The sequence below is a fragment of the Symphalangus syndactylus genome, chromosome 12 (genome assembly GCF_028878055.3).
Source record: "Symphalangus syndactylus isolate Jambi chromosome 12, NHGRI_mSymSyn1-v2.1_pri, whole genome shotgun sequence".
Lineage (NCBI taxonomy): Eukaryota > Metazoa > Chordata > Mammalia > Primates > Hylobatidae > Symphalangus > Symphalangus syndactylus.
The window spans coordinates 35,778,670-35,800,191 of record NC_072441.2 but is presented as its reverse complement, the minus strand read 5'-3'; the positions used below and the strand labels follow the sequence as shown (position 1 = coordinate 35,800,191).

At 33.3% G+C, this 21,522-nt stretch overlaps 1 protein-coding gene across 9 annotated transcripts in view; it reads right to left on the bottom strand.

The window, feature by feature from the left end:
* Nucleotides 1-21,522, bottom strand: part of ADGRL2 (adhesion G protein-coupled receptor L2) — a 691,023-nt gene that overhangs the window by 53,144 nt on the left and 616,357 nt on the right. For all 9 annotated transcript variants that reach the window (XM_063624182.1, XM_063624180.1, XM_063624187.1 and 6 more), the window contains one exon: nucleotides 3,126-3,235. In XM_063624182.1, the coding sequence (XP_063480252.1) occupies nucleotides 3,126-3,235 (110 nt within the window). The remainder of the gene's footprint in view (nucleotides 1-3,125; nucleotides 3,236-21,522) is intronic.

Below are 21,522 nucleotides of genomic sequence, written 5' to 3'. Positions count from 1 at the left end.
TGTGGAAAAGTAAGTAACACTCAAAAGTAAAGACTTAAAACATTATAAACCTTTGATGATTAATGAATCATATAAGGAAAATATTGCTCTTTACAACAAAAAAGTCCTTACGTTATTATTTTTATGAAAATCAAAAGGACAGATATCTGTGAAACCAGCCAAAATTCCATCAGTAGAAGAGTACAAAAATACAATAAAATTAATATAATCAGTATTCTCTATCACATGCCAAATATATACTACAACTTGTCTTAAGAGCCGTATGAATTAACAACACACTTACTTTTCCTTAGACCAAACATACAAGTATATGACCCACAGTGGAGGACTACATGGATATGCAAGACAAGAAATTAACCCAAACTAACTACACAGCCTACATACTCTGTATGTGAAGTGACACACTATTTCATTGAATAATCTCACATGTTTATTCATTAATAGTGATTTAATCAATAATAATGGCTATTTTTCATATTAAATAAAATTTATGGCTAATATTATAGTAGTTTTACAACGATACTTTGAAATAAGAGGTACAAAAATCAAAACCAAATCCTGCCTACAGGATGCAAAATTCCAATCTGATTACTCTGCTTTATCCTCCAAGATCTTTACGACTTCTTTCAAATATAAATATATGCAATTCCTAACAGTCTGGCAATGACAATGGATACCCTGTATACGTACACTTTTGACATGGATATTAACTGGGCAAGTACAAGCATCACATATAATGCACGTGCCTGTTTATAAACGTACTAAAGTAAACAAAGTAACAGCATTTCTAATGTTCTCTGTTGAGCAAATTTCTTTTAAAATTTTCAGAAGTCATGAAAACCTTCTGAAATTGTTTTATAATAGGACTTAATTGGAATATATAAGATCCTGGAGGATTTACTGTGGATAGAAAATGTTATAAAGCCAAGTGGCAAAAAATACATAATAAATGTTATCTGATGGTGACAATTTTATCAACTAAGTAACGTGTAAAAGAGGTATGCAAATGTTACAAAATATAAAAACACTACTAAATTAAGGAGAAAGTGAAAGCTAAAGGCTTAAACTAAAAGAAAGTATAAGGAATGAATACAATGGACAAAGGCACAAAGAAACAAAAGGTGAGGAAAATGGGAAAAAGAGATAAGACACTGTCCTACATATGATTAGAATAATCTAAGAAGACTCTTTGCGTTATATTTTAATATTAGTTGAAACCATGCAATTTATAGAGTGTCACTACTGTAGAGTATATAGGAATTATAATTACTTTTATTCTTTAGCAAGGAGTGATTAAAAAAAAAAAACCCATCGACTTATTTCTGCCTCGTGCAAACGTCTAGAAAGGTAACAGCAAATTAATTACTGATTTTTTTAAATTAAAAGACAAAAACTAAAAGGAACAAATACTTCTCTGAGTATAGCTATTTGCAAGTTTAGCACACAATGTACAATACTTCTGGGGAACTGAAAAAGTAAAATTTTTCAAGTTAGATGTTCCAGAAGATATCCACACTTTCCTTTCTTAAACAGCACAAGAAATAGCTTATGAGTCTGAAAATAATATTTGCTTAACACTGTTCTTGGTCTATAGACTAGGTTACAGGAACTGGCTCCAGAAAGACAATTCTTGGCAGCTCTGACTGATTCCACTGTTTGGGAATGGATGCTGTATTTCTTCTCTAATTTGAGGACAGAAACCATGCTAAATCCAAGTGAAAGTGACTTTAAGGAACAAAATTTTGGTTAGGTCAAAAGAATACAATGTTCCTCTAGTGGCACAGGAGAATGATTACGTAAGCCACCAACACTACACAGGAGAAATGATATAAAGATCAGTGTACTCAGTAGGCTTCCAACCCTACAAACGGTATAGAAAATACTGAAAACATAAAAAGCATCCATTTCACAGTAACACAGGAACACAGAGCAGGGATGAAAAGATAATCTGTGTTTGGCCTTTAACTGATGACACAAAAAGCCAATTTGTCAAAACTGTGTCAGAGAAAAGATGGCGAGTGCCTTCACAGCATGAGTCAGAATGTATTACTACCATATTGGACACTGCAGATCTATCAGAATTTGGCCCTTTGGTTTTAGAAATATTGATAGTTTGAACATATAAATCTGTCAGAACTAATGACCTAGCTTTTGAGGTTCTGGAAAGAGCAATTTCATTATTTGGCAAATCCTTTTTTTTAAAGGAGGAAAGTGTACAAAAACAGTCTCAAATCAGCAAAATTGCTGATAAAAAACATGTAATTCAAATGCCTATGAACTAACATGACTAAATGACATCTCTATCTTTTCTATAATTTAAAAAGCAAAGAAGACAACAATACTATCAAACTAGCTTGTGAAATTCAGGTAATATTCAAACTTAAGTTGTCTAAAATGCTAAGATTTTTAAAATTGAAAGTATAGAATACAATTTTGAAGTACGAATTCTGAGATTAGAAGGAAAACTACACAAAATTTGACTACTGGCTGAAGCCTACCTATAAACTTTTCAATTGAATTTTAAATATCCATCTGTAGGATCTTAAAAATGATGCTGCAAAATTAAAAATAGAACCATGTGCAAGGTTATACTATATCTATTTTATTTAGCATTAAGGTTTCATCATTGAATCCCATAAAGAAATGCTCCCTTAAAGACAATAGAACAAAAAGTAAAGCACTTGCCTCAGTTACTGCAATGGTAGCTTTTACCCAGCACTAAAGTTACTACAACAGCAGGTAGCCATTCAAGTAGCTCACGATTAAAACTGAAGTCAATTCCTTCTTTAGAAAACTGTGAGCCAAACCAATTTGTCAGCAACTGGTATTGGGCAAAAGTACAGATTTCTATCAGCTGTATTGAATAGCTAATTCAAGTTTGTTTTCTGGAAAAACACTAGCCTTAAAAGCCAAACACTTAAGAACACAGACAGACACTTGGCCAGCATCACACTATGGCTTCCTTCCACAGTTCATGAAGCTAATTGGAGGCCCAAGTCTGTTAGTGCTCTGCATGCATAATGGTTTTGTAGGCCATAAACATATGCTTCTTTCACATGTGTAGTCTTTCTGCATCAACGAGTAATGCTGGGCAAAGTGTACAAAAATATAAACTGCATACTTACTGTAAGGGACACATTCATATTGGACTTCAAGGTATTTGTATGTTCCAGGACATGGATCAGGAAACACATCTGACCCAGTAACTACTATACACTGTGTTCGATTGTTGCACCTGAAAAACAAAATGTATCAAACTTGTGTAACATAATTTATTTGATTATTTTCACTTAAATATAACATAGAAGATTTTCCCATTTTCTTTAAGCAACTAGAAACATAAAACAAAAATTCAAGTGACGTTGTTACTCTACATTATTAAATACTTTATAAGAGTTTTGTTTTCTTTATGTTGTAATACAGTGTTATCATGGGTCACACTAAATTTTAACTAGAAGTAAAAAAAAATGGCCAACAGTTTCCTATTATTCTGTTATACATTTTAATTTTTGATATATTCAACATGAACTGAACGACAACAAGAACAACAAATATCTTACTAGGATATTAGGCATCATACTTAAGAATTAAGATTACAATTTTTTAAAATGGTCCTATAACTAAACAGAAATGTAAGAGTCAAAACTTGAATTTCTCAGCAGGAAGTTTTTGACAACACAAAACAAATAAGGAGCCAGGATTTTAATTTTATCCTCTAAATCCAGTTAGGTGTGAAGTTCTTTATTGTACATACTTTCTGGAATACCAGAAGCTAAGCTAGTAGAGCTCACCTTATATGCTATGGTCCACATAAATGATAAAAGTGCATTTAAAGGATTTAGAAAAATGTTCTGGCACATAGGTAATATCTAAGCATTATTGTTACTCTTTCTATTCATAGATCAATGTGCCTATATAATTAATGAGATGACTATGTACCTCGGTTCAACACCAGCACTCCCTAAAATATAACATTGAAAAGAATGTTGTACTAACATGATGCCTAGAATGTTCTAATTATTGTTATAAGGAATTATTTTCTTATTGTTGCAATGTCATTAATTCACCAAGAATATTAGAAATAGGTTAGAATTCCAGATAAAATGATATGTAAGTTCTATGAATTTGTCCAAAAGGTCTTTTCATAACTTTTGTAAAGGCAAGAACTATTTCTTTTATTTGAGTATAACCTAATGAATGGAATGTTTTCAGGGTTTTTATTGTATTTTCTGATAGCACATACATTAAGAAGGCAAATCAAGCAGAACAAGAACATTATAACAACATTTATTTAACAGTTGGAATACCACATATTCGATAGTGCATAAAATAACTGAACTATAAAACAGCACTATAAAGAATTTTGAAAAAGCATCCCAGTTTCTAGCACCACTAACTAAAGGGCAGTAGAAGGTGAATCATGTTAAAGATGGGTAGGAACAGTCGTATACTTTGGTGCCATTTCAACTCAAAACTAGGCTTTCTCCTTGAAGAGCAGCAAAGCCTGAAAACTACAGGATTAAATAGGTAAATTTTATAATTCAAAGTATACTACAATGAACTTCAAACAAGACTCAAATATTAAATAAATTATAAATAACTTTTATCATGATTATAATAGAGCATAGCAGTTTTTTAGAAATATACCATATACTGTAATTTTCAAGAAGGTAAATAATGTAAATGGTATAGTGTCACAGTCTTCTGTAACATATGTTTTCCTGTCATTATTCTGTATTTCTCTTAATTTGGTTCACTCATCTGAAGAAATTTGCCCGTGGTTCACCACTTAGTGTAAACGAATTATTTTAACATGAATCACAGAACCTATTTCACATCCTAAAATTCAAGACAAGAGGTAGGTTTACAGTTCCTCAATAGGTCAATAACTAATGTTCCCAACTAATAAACATAATTCTGATGTTTCATTTTTCTTCTTTTTTAAACTTTTGCAGCAACAAGACAGTTCACTGCTTTTTTAGTTTCTTGATCTGCCAGAAATCCTCAATCACTAACTTGGTCCCATTAAAAACAAAAGTCCTTTCATTTCCTTCTTTGTATTTATTCATACCTACAGTGATCTTCCGTTTATCACACCCTCACACCTCTCAGAAATGAAGAAAGATAAACAACTGTGTGTTAGATATCCCTTTCAGATACTCCCACAGTATACATTTTATAACTACTCAACCAAACTGTTAGGTTTTGAATGGTATTTAAATATGATTACAAAAACCCCTCCAAATAACAATTTCTATTGTGAGTAAACTCTTCATTTAGTTTATCAACCTTCCCTTCTCACAAAAGGCTCCTCTCATATCAACAAACTAGCAACTGGTGGGAGAGAGAGGGAATTGTACTCAAAGTTGAAATGGACCAAGAACATGAAAGACTTTGCTATTAAGGTGAAGGAGAAAGTAACTCAAAGGATTTGGCAATTTATATATATATATATTTTTTTTTTTTTTTTCAAAAATAAAGAATACATTGAAAATTGCCCAGATTTTTTCCACCAGAAGTAATTGGATGAATGAATATAACTAGTACAGGGTTAGAGATTTTTACTGTATGTTTCTCAATGTCATGGTATGTTCTGCAGGAAGTATATAAGCATTCTGGTTTCCATTACATTTTGTTTGAAAAAGGACCAACACCATAATAAAAAATAACTGTCCATATTTACTCTCTTTCTGAAAAACTTTGCAGTAGTCCTCTGACCAATTACAGGTTCAAATTAATGTCAAAGCAATTATGATTATTTATAACAACCACATAATTTTTATTGATTTAAATAATCACATTACACAAAGCATCCACTTTAAGACAGCAAAACGTATTAATTCTACAACTATAATCTTAAGCAAAACTGATTTAATGAAGCTCCTGCAATAAAATTATTAAAAATTCTAGAATTCAGGGCCTCCCAAAATATAAAAAACATTCATTTTAAATTTGAAAATTTCGTATGTTTATATACACAGAGATATCAGAAGTGCAAGAAATTAATCTTCAGAAAAATGGAAAATTTAGAGCTAAAACAGTTAAGGGTCAGAAAGGAGAGAAACCCAACTGTAAAAAGTACAAGAAAATTAGAGCTTTGCATTGCCAGTATCTTGATTCGTGGAAATGAATCTAAGCTTTTAGAGGCCCAAATTACAGAAATAAAAATACAGGCATTTATATTCCTTTATAAAGGGTGCAAGCAGCATTAAGTTTCCAAATAGAGAGTGAGGAGACAATAAAGACATTGGGAAACACCCAATGTGAGCTATTAATACTAAGAAAAATCTGAAAATTCCTTAACAATATGCTGTTGGTAAGATTATAAAACTGTAAATTGCTATCGTTTAAAAAGATCCAGAAAGAAAGCAATTACTTATCCACAGAAGCAAAGTAAATTCCCGCCAAGGGCTCAGCTTCAAGTTCTCATACTAATGAAAGCAAAAAGGTAGAGTTAAGCCAAGAAAGAAAAAGTGTTTAGTCGTTTGTATTCTCAGTACTGGGCACAATTCCTGGCATGACTTTCTCTCTCTTCCTCTACAGAAGAAGATTTCTTTACCAATAAGGGTATCATTGTTTTAACAATCAAAATATCAGTATATTTTGGTAATACCATGTGGGTTTATTACGTTAATAACCTACAATTTTCTTACACATTAAGCATAAAAAATCGGTATGAATGAGAACAAGGCAAAAGAGAAAAAATAGGGTTTAATGAGTAGACCTTTTACTACAATTTGAAGGAACTACAATTACGGTTCATCATAAAGAAAGAGATACTAGAATATATTTTGAACACTTCAACTTTCAAATAACTGGTCTTATTTCATTTTATATTTATAAAGATGAACAGATGACTTAAGATAGTGAAAGCAGTAGTTTTCAAAATGTGGTCCTCATACTAACAGCACCACTATCAGCTGAAAACTTGTTAGAAATACAAATTATTGGCCGGGCATGATGGCTCACGCCTGTAATCCCAGCACTTTGGGAGGCTGAGGTGAGTGGATCACCTGAGGTCGGGATTTGCAGACCAGCCTGACCCACATGGAGAAACCCCGTCTCTACTAAAAATACAAAAATTAGCCACGCAGGCATGCATGGTGGCGCATGACTGTAATCCCAGCTACTCGGGAGACTGAGGCAGGAGAATTGCTTGAACCCGAGAGGCAGAGGTTGCACTGAGCCGAGATTGCACCATTGCACTCCAGCCTGGGCAATAAGAGTGAAACTCCGTCAAAAAAAAAGAAAGAAAAGAAATACAAATTATTAATCTCCACCAAAAATTGGCAGGTTCAGAAACTCTGGAAGTGGAAACCCAGCCATCTCAGATTTAACAAGTTTTGCAGTTGATTCTGATCACTGCAACTTGTGTAAGAGCCACAGGGTTAAAACAAGATAGGTTTAGATACTTTACTAAAGAATAAATATGAATGGCAAAACATGATTTTGCTCTATAAAACTTAGTAAAACAAGTGAAACAGAAAACAAGTGATGAGTACAATTTATGTAAGAAGTACATAATACAGTTTACAATGTTAAGATGTCTTCTTGCTAATTCTAAGTGTAGAAATCAAGAGTTTTAGTTGCTCTAATTTTGAGCAAGCTATCTAGTTATTCATCAATTCTTAACATGGAGAATCGAAATAAGTATAATATCTGAGTACATGTATACATCACATATGAACCAATTTTTTAACAGATAAGAAGTATAATGTTTTGCTAAAAATGTGCTAACGAAACACTAAAATTGGAAATAAAACTTTTGAGAATAGGTAAAAATATACTATGTCCTACAGAAGTATGTCATGAAAAATAACAGAAAAATATGACCCATTGTAATCATTGCCAATTTTTCTATATTCAATCTTTGACTTATTTATTCAAAATAAATTTTAATAAAGTGGCTCAACTCTAGGAAGGCAATAAATACAGTTGTTTTTAGAGAGAACTTAGAGGCATAAGTAGGCCTTGCAAATAATGTCTACACAATTTCGGGGTCAGGCGCTATTGCTCGCGCTTATAATCCCAGCATTTTGGGAGGCAGGAGCAACGGGGCCAGGATCTTTTGAGCCCAGGAGTTCAAGACCAGCTTGGGTAACATGGCAAAACCCCATCTCTACAAAAAGTTAAAAAAAATTAGCCCGGTGTGGTGGTATGTGCCTGTAGTTCCAGCTACTTGGGGCAGACCGAGGTGGGAGGATGGCATCACTGAAGCACAGGCCAGGGAACATAATGAGACCCTGTCTCAAAAACAAAAACAAGGAACAAAAACCATTTCCAGGATATAATTCATGATTAAATACTAAGTAGAAAATAAACATAAAACTACATAAGCACTCAGTCCCAAATTCTAAACATATAATCATTTTTAGTATTTTTCTAGTCACATTTCCAAAATTTTCAAATTTGGCATATAAAGACAAAGATTTAATCATTATTTCACATCACTGGGTTAAAAACGCACAAAATATCACCTATATATAATTTCTGGTTGCAACTTTCTGACTACAATTTTAAAGACCTTTCTTACTATTCTAAAGTATATACAGTACAACACTCAACCTGAGAATTCCAAATATAACTAAAATAAACCCAATGATAAAACCTTTTAATATTATTAAGTTCAAATACCAGAATAAAAGTATTATTTCCGACATTAAAATTCGTAAAACTTAATAAAATCCGTCAACCACAACAAAGAAAATCCAAAGTCTTGCTTTATAGGCCATAAACTAGTTTAAATGGGACAAAACACTGAATTTTGTTTGTTTTTTGGTTTTTTGAGACAAAGCCTTGCTCTGTCACCCAGGCTGGAGTGCAGTGGCACGATCTTCGTTCACTGCAACCTCTGCCTCCCAGGTTCAAGCAATTCTCCTGCCTCAGCCTCCTGAGTAGCTGGGAGTACAGGAATGTGCCATGACGCCTGGCTAATTTTTTTTTTTTTTTTTTTTTTTTAGTAGAGACGAGGTTTCATCATGTTGGGCAGGCTGGTTTCAAACTCCTGACCTCAGGTGATCCGCCCGCCTCGGCCTCCCAAAGTGCTGGAATTACAGGCATGAGCCACCATGTCTGGCCCAAAACACTGAATTTTAATCATGGTTTAAAAACTCATCCCTGTAGTCTTTCTACCCTACAGGTGTGGGGGTGAGGGTTTCAATGGTTCAATTCTGGAATGAAGCCAAATATGCATATGTAAAAGCTGAATTGTAACAAATAAATTCGAAGATTAATAGTTTATTAATTTACTTCCTACCAATATATTTGCTGATTACAAAAATTAGGGTAAGTATTTAAAGTTGGTGATATTGCCCAGGCTTGTGCACAACATATATTTCAAAAAAGATTTTAAGAAATAGCTAAGGCATCACTTAACCATCCCAATTTGCAAATGGCAAGGTGAAAGTATTACAAACAGTATATTTTATCTTCCAGATGTAATCAATGTTCTCAGGTCTCAATATTAACTTTTAAGACAACCACAGTATTTTTTGAAATCAAGATAAATGTTCTCAAAAAAATGTGTGAAGGATGAAAAGGCATTTTGTAAAAGTGTATTATCATTAATTTACATACTAGTATATGGAAATTACTTAAAAATATCATGCACAGATTAACAGCAGTATTTTCAAGAAAGATTATCTATTTTTGAGACATAGTGCCTCATTACTAATGAAATATTAATGAAAACAAACTATTAATATGTTCCCTTTCCTTAATCTTTTAAAACTCTATGTGAAAGAGAGCACAATGCACACATTACTTATACTCTCAGAATAAATTGTATCAAAAAACAATATAGCATACTGTTTATCTCTGCTCAAAAGCAAAATCATTTGATAATTGGGAAGATTAGTGTTTAAAAGCAGAAGCTGTAGAATCAGAAAAAAATTGGTGTGTAAGTTCCAGGTCAGCTGCTTACTTAATTGTGAGTCCATAAGCAATGTATTAAACCTTTCAACCTTAGCTTTATCATCTGTAAAACGTAGTATCTTCTTTAGAAATTTGTTAAGGTTAAATGGGATAGTGCAGGCAACTCTCTGCACAATACCTGGGTAACAAACATCAAGAAATATAAATTACCACCACCACCACCACCACCAAAAATACCAATAATAACAATGTCCCCTATGTAAGATGGACAGATTTGCAAACCTTAAAGAAGCAGAACATCTTTTACTCTTCCACAGTAGTCCCTGCATTGTGCATACTCTTTCCTGTGTACAGCTTTAAAAACAGGCTCAACTATTCATGCAAATTTGTTTCCATTCCAACTCTAATCTTGAATTGTACAATGCCCAACAAATTGCGTTTATTCTTCTTTTGATTATCTTATGCTCATTATTACACTTTACCAAGTGCAAAGTATGGAGATGAGATTCCATGTGTAATCTATTGTGATAGGTGTTTTAATCAATAGTCTTGTTCTGCTGATTAAGCAGGGGCTTCTGTTTTGGCAAGATAACATTAGTTTCTCCAGTCATGCTCCAAAAACCATTGGGAATCTTCAGCAGATCATTAGATATGCTACAATAAAGCTTTGGTGCATTTTCTTTTCTTCCTTAAATTACTTCTTCACTGTCCCATCGTTCCCCGTCACCAATGGCACTGCATTATTATTGCAGCTCCCCTGAAACTTGCACTAGAGCTATGTCTCCAGGCCATAGGATGCCATTTTCAATTGAAGCTTCTTCTTGAAAATATAAATTAAGAAAATTTCATTATCTCCTGCCAGGGGCCATTATTCACCACAGTTCTAAGGAAGATTAAAAATGCAAAATCTACCGCCTTGAACAAATACTCCAGCATTCCAACAGAAAAGCTCAGTATATCATGACAGAAACTAAAAAATTAAAGTTTGCTTAAATTTGAAATTATAGTTACTAATTAAAGAATTAGTTCAATCCTTTATTGAGTCTGCATCTTTGATGAAGATTGCTTCATCAATTTAAATATTTTAGTGGCTATTTATTTATTAAACTTCAATTACAAAATACTAGCAATGGTAAGACTTTTTTTTTTCCTGAGTTACTTCCTGTCTCAGTTAAAAGTGCTCACTTTTTGGAGGTGAAATCAATGCTTCCAAGGTACCAAGGTATCATCTAATGATACTCCTTGTCATAGTACCAAGTATAAACAAAGCATACACAGGATTTCCTGGAAGAGCTTAAACCACATCCTTAAGTGAATTGTATACGCTAAACAAACAGAATATCTACAGATGAATTATTGCAATATGAATCTGTTCTTTAATTAATAGAATAGGAATTTTACTAAGTAAAAATAAATTGTATGTTAATAAGTAAATTACATTCTGTTCAGGTAGACAAGTTTTTTTTTTTTTTTTTTGAGACAGAGTCTCGCTCTGTCGCCCGGGCTGGAGTGCAGTGGCGCAATCTCGGCTAACTGCAAGCTCCGCCTCCCGGGTTCACGCCATTCTCCTGCCTCAGCCTCCGAGTAGCTGGGACTACAGGCGCCCGCCACCGCGCCCGGCTAATTTTTTGTATTTTTTAGTAGAGACGGGGTTTCACCGTGGTCTCGATCTCCTGACCTCGTGATCCGCCCGCCTCGGCCTCCCAAAGTGCTGGGATTACAAGCGTGAGCCACCGCGCCCGGCCCAGGTACACAAGTTTTAAAAATTTAGAAACTACTAGAAAGTGGGAATTTAAGAGAAAATAATAAAAGAAAAAAGAAGCTGCCAACTTACAAAGTCTTATTGGAGGTGATTATATGCCTAGCACATAAGAATCTGGTGTTTTTGAAAAAATTAAATAATGATTAATGATTATCTGGCTATTTCTGCTCATAAATAAACATGGTTAATAGAAAATAAACACCAGACATCAAATTCTGCCTCAATCAGCCATACCTGATTCTCAGAGAACTCTGTCAATTTGAATACAGTCTTGTATCATGAATGCCAATAATAAACTCTTATGAAATAGATTACCTGTTTAAAAGGAAGGGGGGATAAGTACTCTTTAGCTACCAATCACTTCTCCATATACACTAGCAAATTCCAACTGACCTAGTACTCTAGCCACTGTCTTTTTTTAGTCCAAATTTAGAACAAAATTTTATACACACAGCATATAACTTTAGAACATAAATAGGTAGGCGCCAATGCAAATAGATTTGCTCAGGCAAAATAATCAAGTGAATGGAGAGGGAATACAAAGAATTATGCTTCAAGATACAAGGTTACAATCATCCTCACAAATGCAAGAAATGGAGTTGAATGTTAAATCGAATCTTTTCAAAAAGTTTTTTTATTTTATAATGAAATGCTATGTTATCATCTAAATTTGTATTCTATACAGCTAGGGAAAGTGGGTCTTGCTTTCTTTAAATATTTATTAATGATGACTTGTGAGCTTAACTAATTGCTAGGTAAACATAACATTAGGAAGCTAAATGGTGTGTAATTAATGTGGCAAAAAAGAGGTGTCCTGTAACAATGTTCCCATTTGTCACATAGCTATTGCTCATTATTTATTTAATAATTTGTGTAGTCTAGATTTCTAACCATCATATAGAATTTAATCCTATAGGTATGTTAGGATATTATACAATTTGCATTATAGAACACTGTGTTATTTATTTTGAAATCATTACTGTAATAAAGTTAGTTTCAGAATCTCTAGCATAATATGCATGAATACTGGTACACAGAGATACATATTTGGGAAAAATAAACAATATAATTTTTATTACATTCAATTTCCTACTTTTTTAAAGTTTTAAATATAATCTTGATTTTTTAAAATTGCACCTGTGACTAAATCCTTGAAATTGCATAAAAATTATTTTAAAATTGCATTTATTATTAAAATGATAATCATTAAGCAAAAATGCAAAATGTTTTTCTGTACTTTCAATGTGTAAACATAAATCTATTTGACTGAAAAGGAGTACAGTGTATAAGAGAAACAGAAAGTCATCACTCCCCAAGTAAAAATCAAGTAACTGGTGGCAAGCCAACAAAAGCTTGACAGTAAAATCCTATGGAAAATCAATTCTAGGAGGTTGTCGTGCTTTTTTTCAGTCAATGAAAACAGAATAACATCTTCCCATAATCTTTGCATTTGAGTAAAACATTATGCCAGAATTTATAAGCACAAAGTATGCATACTTTAATATTTAGTTCATTTACAACTTAGAAACTCCAAAAATTTCCTTAAAAATACCACATTAATTACTAAAATAAGCATTTTGAAATGGCAATGCTGATTTTCTAAAAACAACTTTCTATGTTTTAGAAACCTTTGAAATTCCTTGCAGTTTTTACCGGACCTTGGGGTCAGTTTAATGCAAATTAGGCTTGACTCACTCAGAGCCTTATTAATCCAGTACAAAATCTCGTTTGCAGAAATGCACATTCAACATAAATGTGCTTGCTTTTATTAGCAAAATAAGAAGTATTTATTTACAAAGCATGCCACTGAGACTGTTTCATTCACAGGGTCGTCAGGTCTAACTACTTAATGAAACAAAAAATTTTAAACGGGAATAAAAACCATAAATTTTTGTAATACTTAAAAAAAAATGCTTCTGTTTCCAAATTTTCAAAGCCTTCACTTTTAATAATTCAAAAAATATTACAACCTGTATCAATTAAGAGCAATTATTTATAAAAATGTTAACCTACTGCAGTTTGCACTTGCAGAAACTATCACATTTTTAACAAGGGAAATGGGAAATCGCTATGGGATGCCCTAGTTAGATTAAATTAGCAAGAAACTTGTTACCAGACTATATAAAAGACACAGCGTAATAAGACATGACCTTGCAGAGTCGTGCAGCCAATCTGTGATGTTTTTCCTTCCTATAACCCTTGCTAATTATCTGCAAAGTTACAGACTCTTTTGTCGTGGGTTATTTTTCTTCAAATTGTGAGGGGATTTTGGTTTCTAAATATTTAATTAGTCTTGTTGTGATACGAGAATTGTTGTACATGCCAAGCATTTCGATTTTCATACTCTATTCCTTCTAATTATCTTCAGTTTTAGATTGGTCATCCCAAATCCTTTCCATTTGTAATTATTTACTTCTTAAAGATCATTCAGTGAAGAAATATTTTCACCCTTATGGCTCTTCTTTTCCACAAATGGCTTTTCTGGTCCGTTAATTACCCGCTCACAGGATTAGAGTTTGAAATAATGCAAAAGAACCTGTAACTAAAAGGAGTTTTAGAGGGCAGAATTGAGGAAAGTAGATTTGTGTTGTTGCTATTTTAAATTCACCTTAAAGATTACTCCCTTGGTTTAGAAATCACTTTGAAAAGAAGAAAATTATGCCATAAAGATTTTTTTTCTGACTCCTGAGATGTTTGATGAAATGTCATTTAGTCAGTATTATAAATCTCTGAATATAAAACAAACGATTTTCTATTCGAATTGATAACTAATATAATTTCCACTTTTACAGACCTCATTTTGATTACAGCATGGTAACAAATGCTGACAGAACTTCCCATAAAAATCAAATTGAAAGTATAGAAATAAAATAACAAGACTTTGGAAGTGTGGCTTTAAAAAATGCATCTTTGTCAAAGTAACTGACTCAGAAACATTTCCCATTTTTTATTAAAATGACTATGTTCTGTAAGTGCTTACTTTTTTTTTTTAAATCAAGGGGGAAGAAAGCACTGCTATTCATTAAACAAAATGAATTATGGATCTTTCCCAACTTTCATGTTCACATACTGTATTTCTCCACTAAACTTAATTTTCAGCCAAATAAACATTTCTAATTATTACTTTAATTTTAAAGTAATTTTTCTTCCTCTTGCAACTTCTAAATTATTTTGGCAGTAAAATATTTGATGTCATTTATAAACAAACTCATAGGATATTTTGTGTAGAAGGGAGTGAAAAAGAATGAGCAAGCAATATCTGAATATATGAACTGAATTATTAAGTTAATGTTGGAGGGCAAGGGAAATACATAGTTCATGTTTCTCCAAAGGTTCAACAAAGTGAAAACTCTTATTCTAAAAGCAAAGCGCTATGTAATTACTCAGAAAGCCATGAATCTTTTGCTATTAACTACTGAATTTCAAATTTGATCTGTTTCCTTATGTCCTTCTTTCCCACATAGAAGGAATTCACTTTACCATCTACTTACTGAGAGTCTACGCTCATGGTCAAATTGTATCCCAACTCCCCTCAGGAATTTTCATACAAGTATTCTGTTCTAATAGAGGATGCTTCTCCCTTAATTTAAAAATGTTGTTAGCAAGTATGTGCTTAATAACAAATATGAGCATAAATTATGTATCATCATCAAATACAGTAGTACCAAATCAGTATCAGATTCTGGCAACACAATCTCTTTGCCATGAAAAATTTTACTTAAAAAATGAACAAAAAAATCCTGCTTAATTGAATGGATTAGAAATAGAAGTTGAGACAGGTCGGGAATTATAGTAGTGAAATTCGGCTCCAAACCCCTGAAAAATCCCTTTGATCTCTCCTCCCATATACCTCAATCACTCCTCAACCTGAGGGTTTTCTCCAAGAAATCCAGTTTAAAAATCACTCATCTAATATAATTCTTCATTAATACAGGTACAGTATACTAAGGCCCAGCGAATCTGATTGACTTACTAACACTACAGGCTAGAGGAATCACTGTATCTGAAAGATCTCTCTCCTAAGCATCTCTCTACTATATTATCTACTCCATAAGCATGCCTCAGTACTCGTCTCTACAAAAATCATCCTAACAGAGGCAACCTTTTCTATGTAGACTTTGAGAATCTTGATATCTATGTAATTTAAAACAGCTAGCACACTAGCAAATACCTCTGAACTGAGTTCTCACATAAATGACTATGTACACTTCTTGAACTATCTCTTCCTTTGTAAGAAGATCCATTTGAAGGACCATTAAGTCCCAGAGGTAGTAAATTATCAGAGCTTAGGATACTATGCTTCTAGTCTGAGGAACTGCTATTTTCCAACTCCCAGTGGTGCCCTCCACACAATCCTAAAAACAGGATCTCCCTGTTATGAGGGAGGCACACACATATGCAGGAAGCATCAGCCATACAGATGGTACACAGAAAGCCAATACAAATGATGCTGACCAAACAGGATTATATTCCCTGACTACCTGAACCTGAAGTAGTCTTTTCCTAGAGCAGCAGCTCTATATAATTAATTTGGAAGTTAATCACATTCTGCTTTATGGCATCTCCTATATTTTGCACTTTAGTTGCTGCTAAACTCACTAATTATTTTCCATGTCTAGAATTGCATGGCAAACTTCTTACGTCCTTGTTTATATTACTTCCCAAACACTCCAAGAGCGGTGGGTACTATTGTATCCGGCCTCACACAGTAATTTTAGTTGTGTCTGGGACTGTAGTTTCACTTTTCTGTTGTACGTCAGGCTTCTTTTCAATCTATCTCAATGCCTAGTCTTGTTTACAGCAAGAAGTACTCAATTTAAATACCTTCTAAGTTAGAATTCTCAATCTTCCGTATTTTACTGATGGTTTTTTAATCAAAGGAACAATTCAAAATGTCTTCAGGTATATACTAGTTGTCATTTCTTTAATAAAAACTACAGAAATTTTGTGTAGATGTTTACCAAACTATTCTAAGATGAGATTTAAAAAAAAAAAAAAAAAAAAAAAGAATAGTGACCAAAAGCTAGAGACATAGACTCTTGGGATACTCTGAGCAGTAGAGCAAGTAGGTAAGGCCAAAAACAATCCTTAGCACCTGTCACCTGAAAATAAATAACCAAACTCAGCAGACTTTCATAAAGAGATGGCTACTTGTGGTTCATACACTCTCAGATTAATGAAGTCTCACCTGACTGATAAATATACGACAAATTTCACTGGCTTACTTCTGATAAATCTGAACCAATCTTTAATCATGACAAAATATTCATAATCTAATCCTTTTATGAAATTGACTACCACTGCAGGAGTCTCATGTGTTTGTACAATTAAAAACCCCATGTTAACTGTATATAATAAGGCATTACATTTGATGCAAATCCTTTTCTATTGAAATAAGTGCCCAGCTGACAGCAGGAAGTAGCTGATAAGAAAGCAACAAGGCATTGCTGATGGCATTCTCTTGATAACTGAACACCAACTCGTAAATATTCAGTCTACAGCCTATTACCCAATGAGCTCTTTCTAAAAAGCACAGATCAAGGGAAGTGTCCTTTTGCTGCAACTCAGTCACAAAAGCAAGAAATTATCTTTAAAAAGACAGACAGATAGATACATAGATGGATCAATTGATCATAGGTAGATAGGAAGAAGGAGGAAAGGAAGAAAGGCAGGGAGGAGAAATATAATTTTATATTTTACTTATTATAGAGATGGGGTCTCACTATTTTGGTCCAGCTGGTCTCAAACTCCTGGCCTCAAGCATTCCTCCCACTTCTGGCTCCCAAAGTTCTGGGACTATGGGCATGAGCCACTGAGCCCAGCCAGATCACTTTTTATTCATCTGTGATGCTGGTTTTAAAAAAAAGTGGTAGAAGACATTATGTGCTGTTATATCCTAAAGTGTAGAAATACCTGTAATTTTGGAAACATAGTAATACCATAAATATGCCACATCTGAATAGTATCTATACAGATAAAAGTTAACAGATAAAAATTAACAAGTGAATATGAAACTGTATATTACTATTCTCTGCTATAAAAAGATTGAACTCCTTACTGTTTCTGAGTTAATATTAAGGACTCAAATCCTAGTGCTATTTTCCATGCTGACATGACAGAGTTAAAAATAATTTTTTAAATATGATATTCTGTAGGACTATTTTCATAATTTTTGAGATATATATAAACACAATCTTTGAAAGATCCTTTCCTCCTTAGCTTAAGTGAAAGAAGGGAATTCACTCACAATGCCCGAAAGGAAAAAGAAAGCTGGTGAAGATGCTCCATGTTACAGAGTGTGAAAGAAAGGGGACAGAAGCTGAATAGCTCCCTGAACAGACCTCCTCAGTATCCCCTGAGCATACAGTATTTTTTCCCCTCTCAGGCCATAACTTACTGCTTTCCCTTCTCCATCAGTTTTTGAAAGTTTGTTACACTATAAGGGAGATCTGGTATCACAGTTATTTCTGTACATTATCTCCTGTTCTTCACCAGGTTACAGAGCCTTTGAGGGGTTAGTCACTGTTTTAAGAGTCTCTGAATCATATGCACTGCATAACACTCTACCTTATTCTAAAATGTATTAACTCCATAAACATCAGACTGTACTCTAACAAATATATTAATATATTCTTACCAGTTGTTAATAAATACTGTTAGAGTGTTTGGCACATTTGCTTCTGTATCTCAGAACCCAGTAATCATTTAGCAGCAAATCAATGAAAGACAAGATATCATTTTCAGAAGCCAAGCATGGTTCCATAACCATATGATATAAACCAAATTAAAATGTATCTGATTCATAGTTTACACAAGCAGTTTGTAGAAGCTTTTAAAAGTGACAATGAAAGCAAAAAGCCTCTATCCCCATATTATACTCCTAGCCTGAATTAGCTTCGTATCAGTAACTTGTCTGAAAGGCTCAGTTCATCAAAATCTATAAAATGTTAGACTCAAGTGCTTTAACTATCACTAACACCATGTGCAGGCTTGGGAGTGGAGGGCCGTGTACTGTGAAGCAGCAAATGCTGTGCTCTTCTGAAAGCTAACACGCACTCTTATGCCACAGATATAAACAGAGTAAGCACATTAAATAATGAATGACTAGGAAAACAGCCTTATCACTGCAGTTTAAAGACGCACTATACGCATTATCATATTGTATGCAATAAAATCTATAAAGCAATTTAAAAATTTTTTACATGTTTTGCAGAAGTTGCAGCTAAACATATTAATAGACTGAGGGGGCATGTTTTATAGTAACGGTCTTAGAATTTTTTATTTGCAAAAAGTATTATAATACTTAAAGTAGTACACTCATAATATTACATATTCTATATAAGGAATCATGGTCAACTTCTTAAGCATATTTGATATGACATTATTAAGAAAAAGAAACACTAGAAGAACTTGCTGCTGCTCTTATCTTTGACCCTTAAACTCTTCCATTTCAGCAACCTCATTAATGTCAAAATGCCATTAGAATGTCTGCCCACTTCTAAACCTCTATATCCAAGGCAAGACAAAATCTTCTGGATTCAATCAGAAGCACTTTCTTTTTGTATTCAGTTAGAGCCACAAAGGTCAAAATATTACTTTTATTAAAGAAAAGGGATGACAAGACAAAGATAAACGTTTTGAATGCAAAAAGCCATTTTTAGACCTGAATTGGGCTTTTTTTGGTTGTTTTTTTCCTTTAAAACCTTTAGTTTTTATACTTAACTACTAGATTCCTATAATGTATATAGCCAGTATTTTTCCACTCAGTATTAGCACCTTTCTTTGGTTGGATTACAAGGGAAGTACAGATTTGAGGCAGAGATCTCTCAGAGGCTTATTGGGAGTGCTCCTAGAACTATCATTGAAGCCATGACAGATGCAGGGTTTGGGAGAGTGAGATGGTGAACTCCAGTGCAGTCGCAACAAAAGCCCAGCAAATTCCTCAGGGCGGGAGCTCTGGAGTTGGGAGAGACCTTCAGAGATGTCCCTGAAATGAAGCACAAGATGAGGAGGCCAATCCTTTGTACTCTGGCATTCATTGGGATTCACTGGGGGCTGCCTCTGGGGAGAAGAGTTTAAGATCCCTTCAGCCCGTGACAGTTCCTGTGGAGTGACTCAGCTGTGAGCCCATCAGCAGGCAACTCTCTTGACAGCTGGGAGAAACAGTGCCTGATCCTGAAAGGCGAATGTGGGAGGCACAACACAACACCAACCATAACACTAATGGTGAAGAGTTTTATGAACTGTTTTCAAAGACAGTTCTTTTAATACTACTTCTCATTTTCACGGTTTTTATTCTATTTTATCTTCTTGTACACACTGACATGTCAATCCTGTTTACTAAGCGATATTCAATGGGTTTCCTATAGAGCAATGAACCTTAACAGGCAGCTTTTAATTGGCCCACATAGGAAACCGCATTACTATTAATTCCACAGCTACAGCATAAAATAAAACCATTGCTTCTCAAACTCTAGAGCAATTAGACCTCTCGGCTATTTGGCTAACTCTGCTTCATGATACCCAATGCAGTTAATTATATTTTTTGATGTTAATAGTCTCTGTCAGTCTCAAGCATAACTTCTCTTTGATGAATATTTAAATTATATTTGAATAAAAAATAATCTTGGTTACATTTCATATTCAGTAATCATCACAGCTTAATAAAGGTCTACTCATCAAGGGTTGAAATAAATGACAAGATATATAAAAGTGCCTTGAATCAACTTATTAGATAATACATTTGTTAGGACCACTACTCTCTATCTAATATAACTGCTTTTGTACATTTTCAAAGGTACAATCTTATTCACACATTTCACAATTAGATTTCAAAAGTTACTTACAAACATTCTTTCAAGTTTATATAGAATTCTATTAATTAATGATAAGAACACTTTAGGATGTCATAAGATAATCAAATGTAGGAAAAAAATTACCAAATTATGAAATATCATTAAAAAATCAGCATACATTCTATTCCTGTGTCATTTTTGTAAGTACCAAGAGTAAAACTTAAAAAAAAAAAGCTTTCATTTACTAAAATTTTTTTTTATTATAGATCTAACAGAAACACCATTACTAAGGAAAAGTAACTTAAATAATAGTTTTCTTCATATAAAGTCTGTAATGGGAATTGAGGGTGAGGGAAACTTCCAAAAATTAGGAGAAGAAGGGGGAGGAGAGTATAAAAGCAAAGTATATTACTGAAATTTATTTAAAATCTGTTTATTCTGCCATTTAGTTTTGTCCATATTATAATAGGAGGGCTTTAAGCCAAACATTTATTTAATATAAACTGTGAAAATGGGTTATTCTAGCTCAAATCTTTTACTAAATAAATGTTTTAGCTTATAAACTTAAATAATGTCCTTTAAAAAATGAATTTGTTTAATTTTTAATCTTTCAGTCTCTCTTCTCCCAAATCCTAAATCTCTGAAATACAAAGAAGATATCTAAAGATAGAAAGAAATATCCTAAAATGTACATATCAACCTATGATTGTCCAGTGGAATGCTATGCCAATTTCTTGAAACTATCACCTGATAAATAAAAAAGGTAGGCATGAATTCAAGTTTTGTAGGGTCTAAAGCTTGTAAAATTTAAGGGTCCTTCTATAAAAAACAAAATAGAAAAATTACATATAGAAAATTAGATACCAAAGTGAATGGTTATTTAGAAAAAAAAAAATCACAAGAAATAGATTTGTAAAAGCCAACGAGAACCACAACCAACAAAATCCAGAAAACTAAAACATTTTAATTAATTGCCTGACATTCCTTTCTAATACTTCAATATTTTTAGCGACAGTCTATGACTGTCTCTTCATGTAAAAATTTCAGTTTACTTTCTATAGTGTTGCTTTTCCTGTGAACAGCTGATCCAAA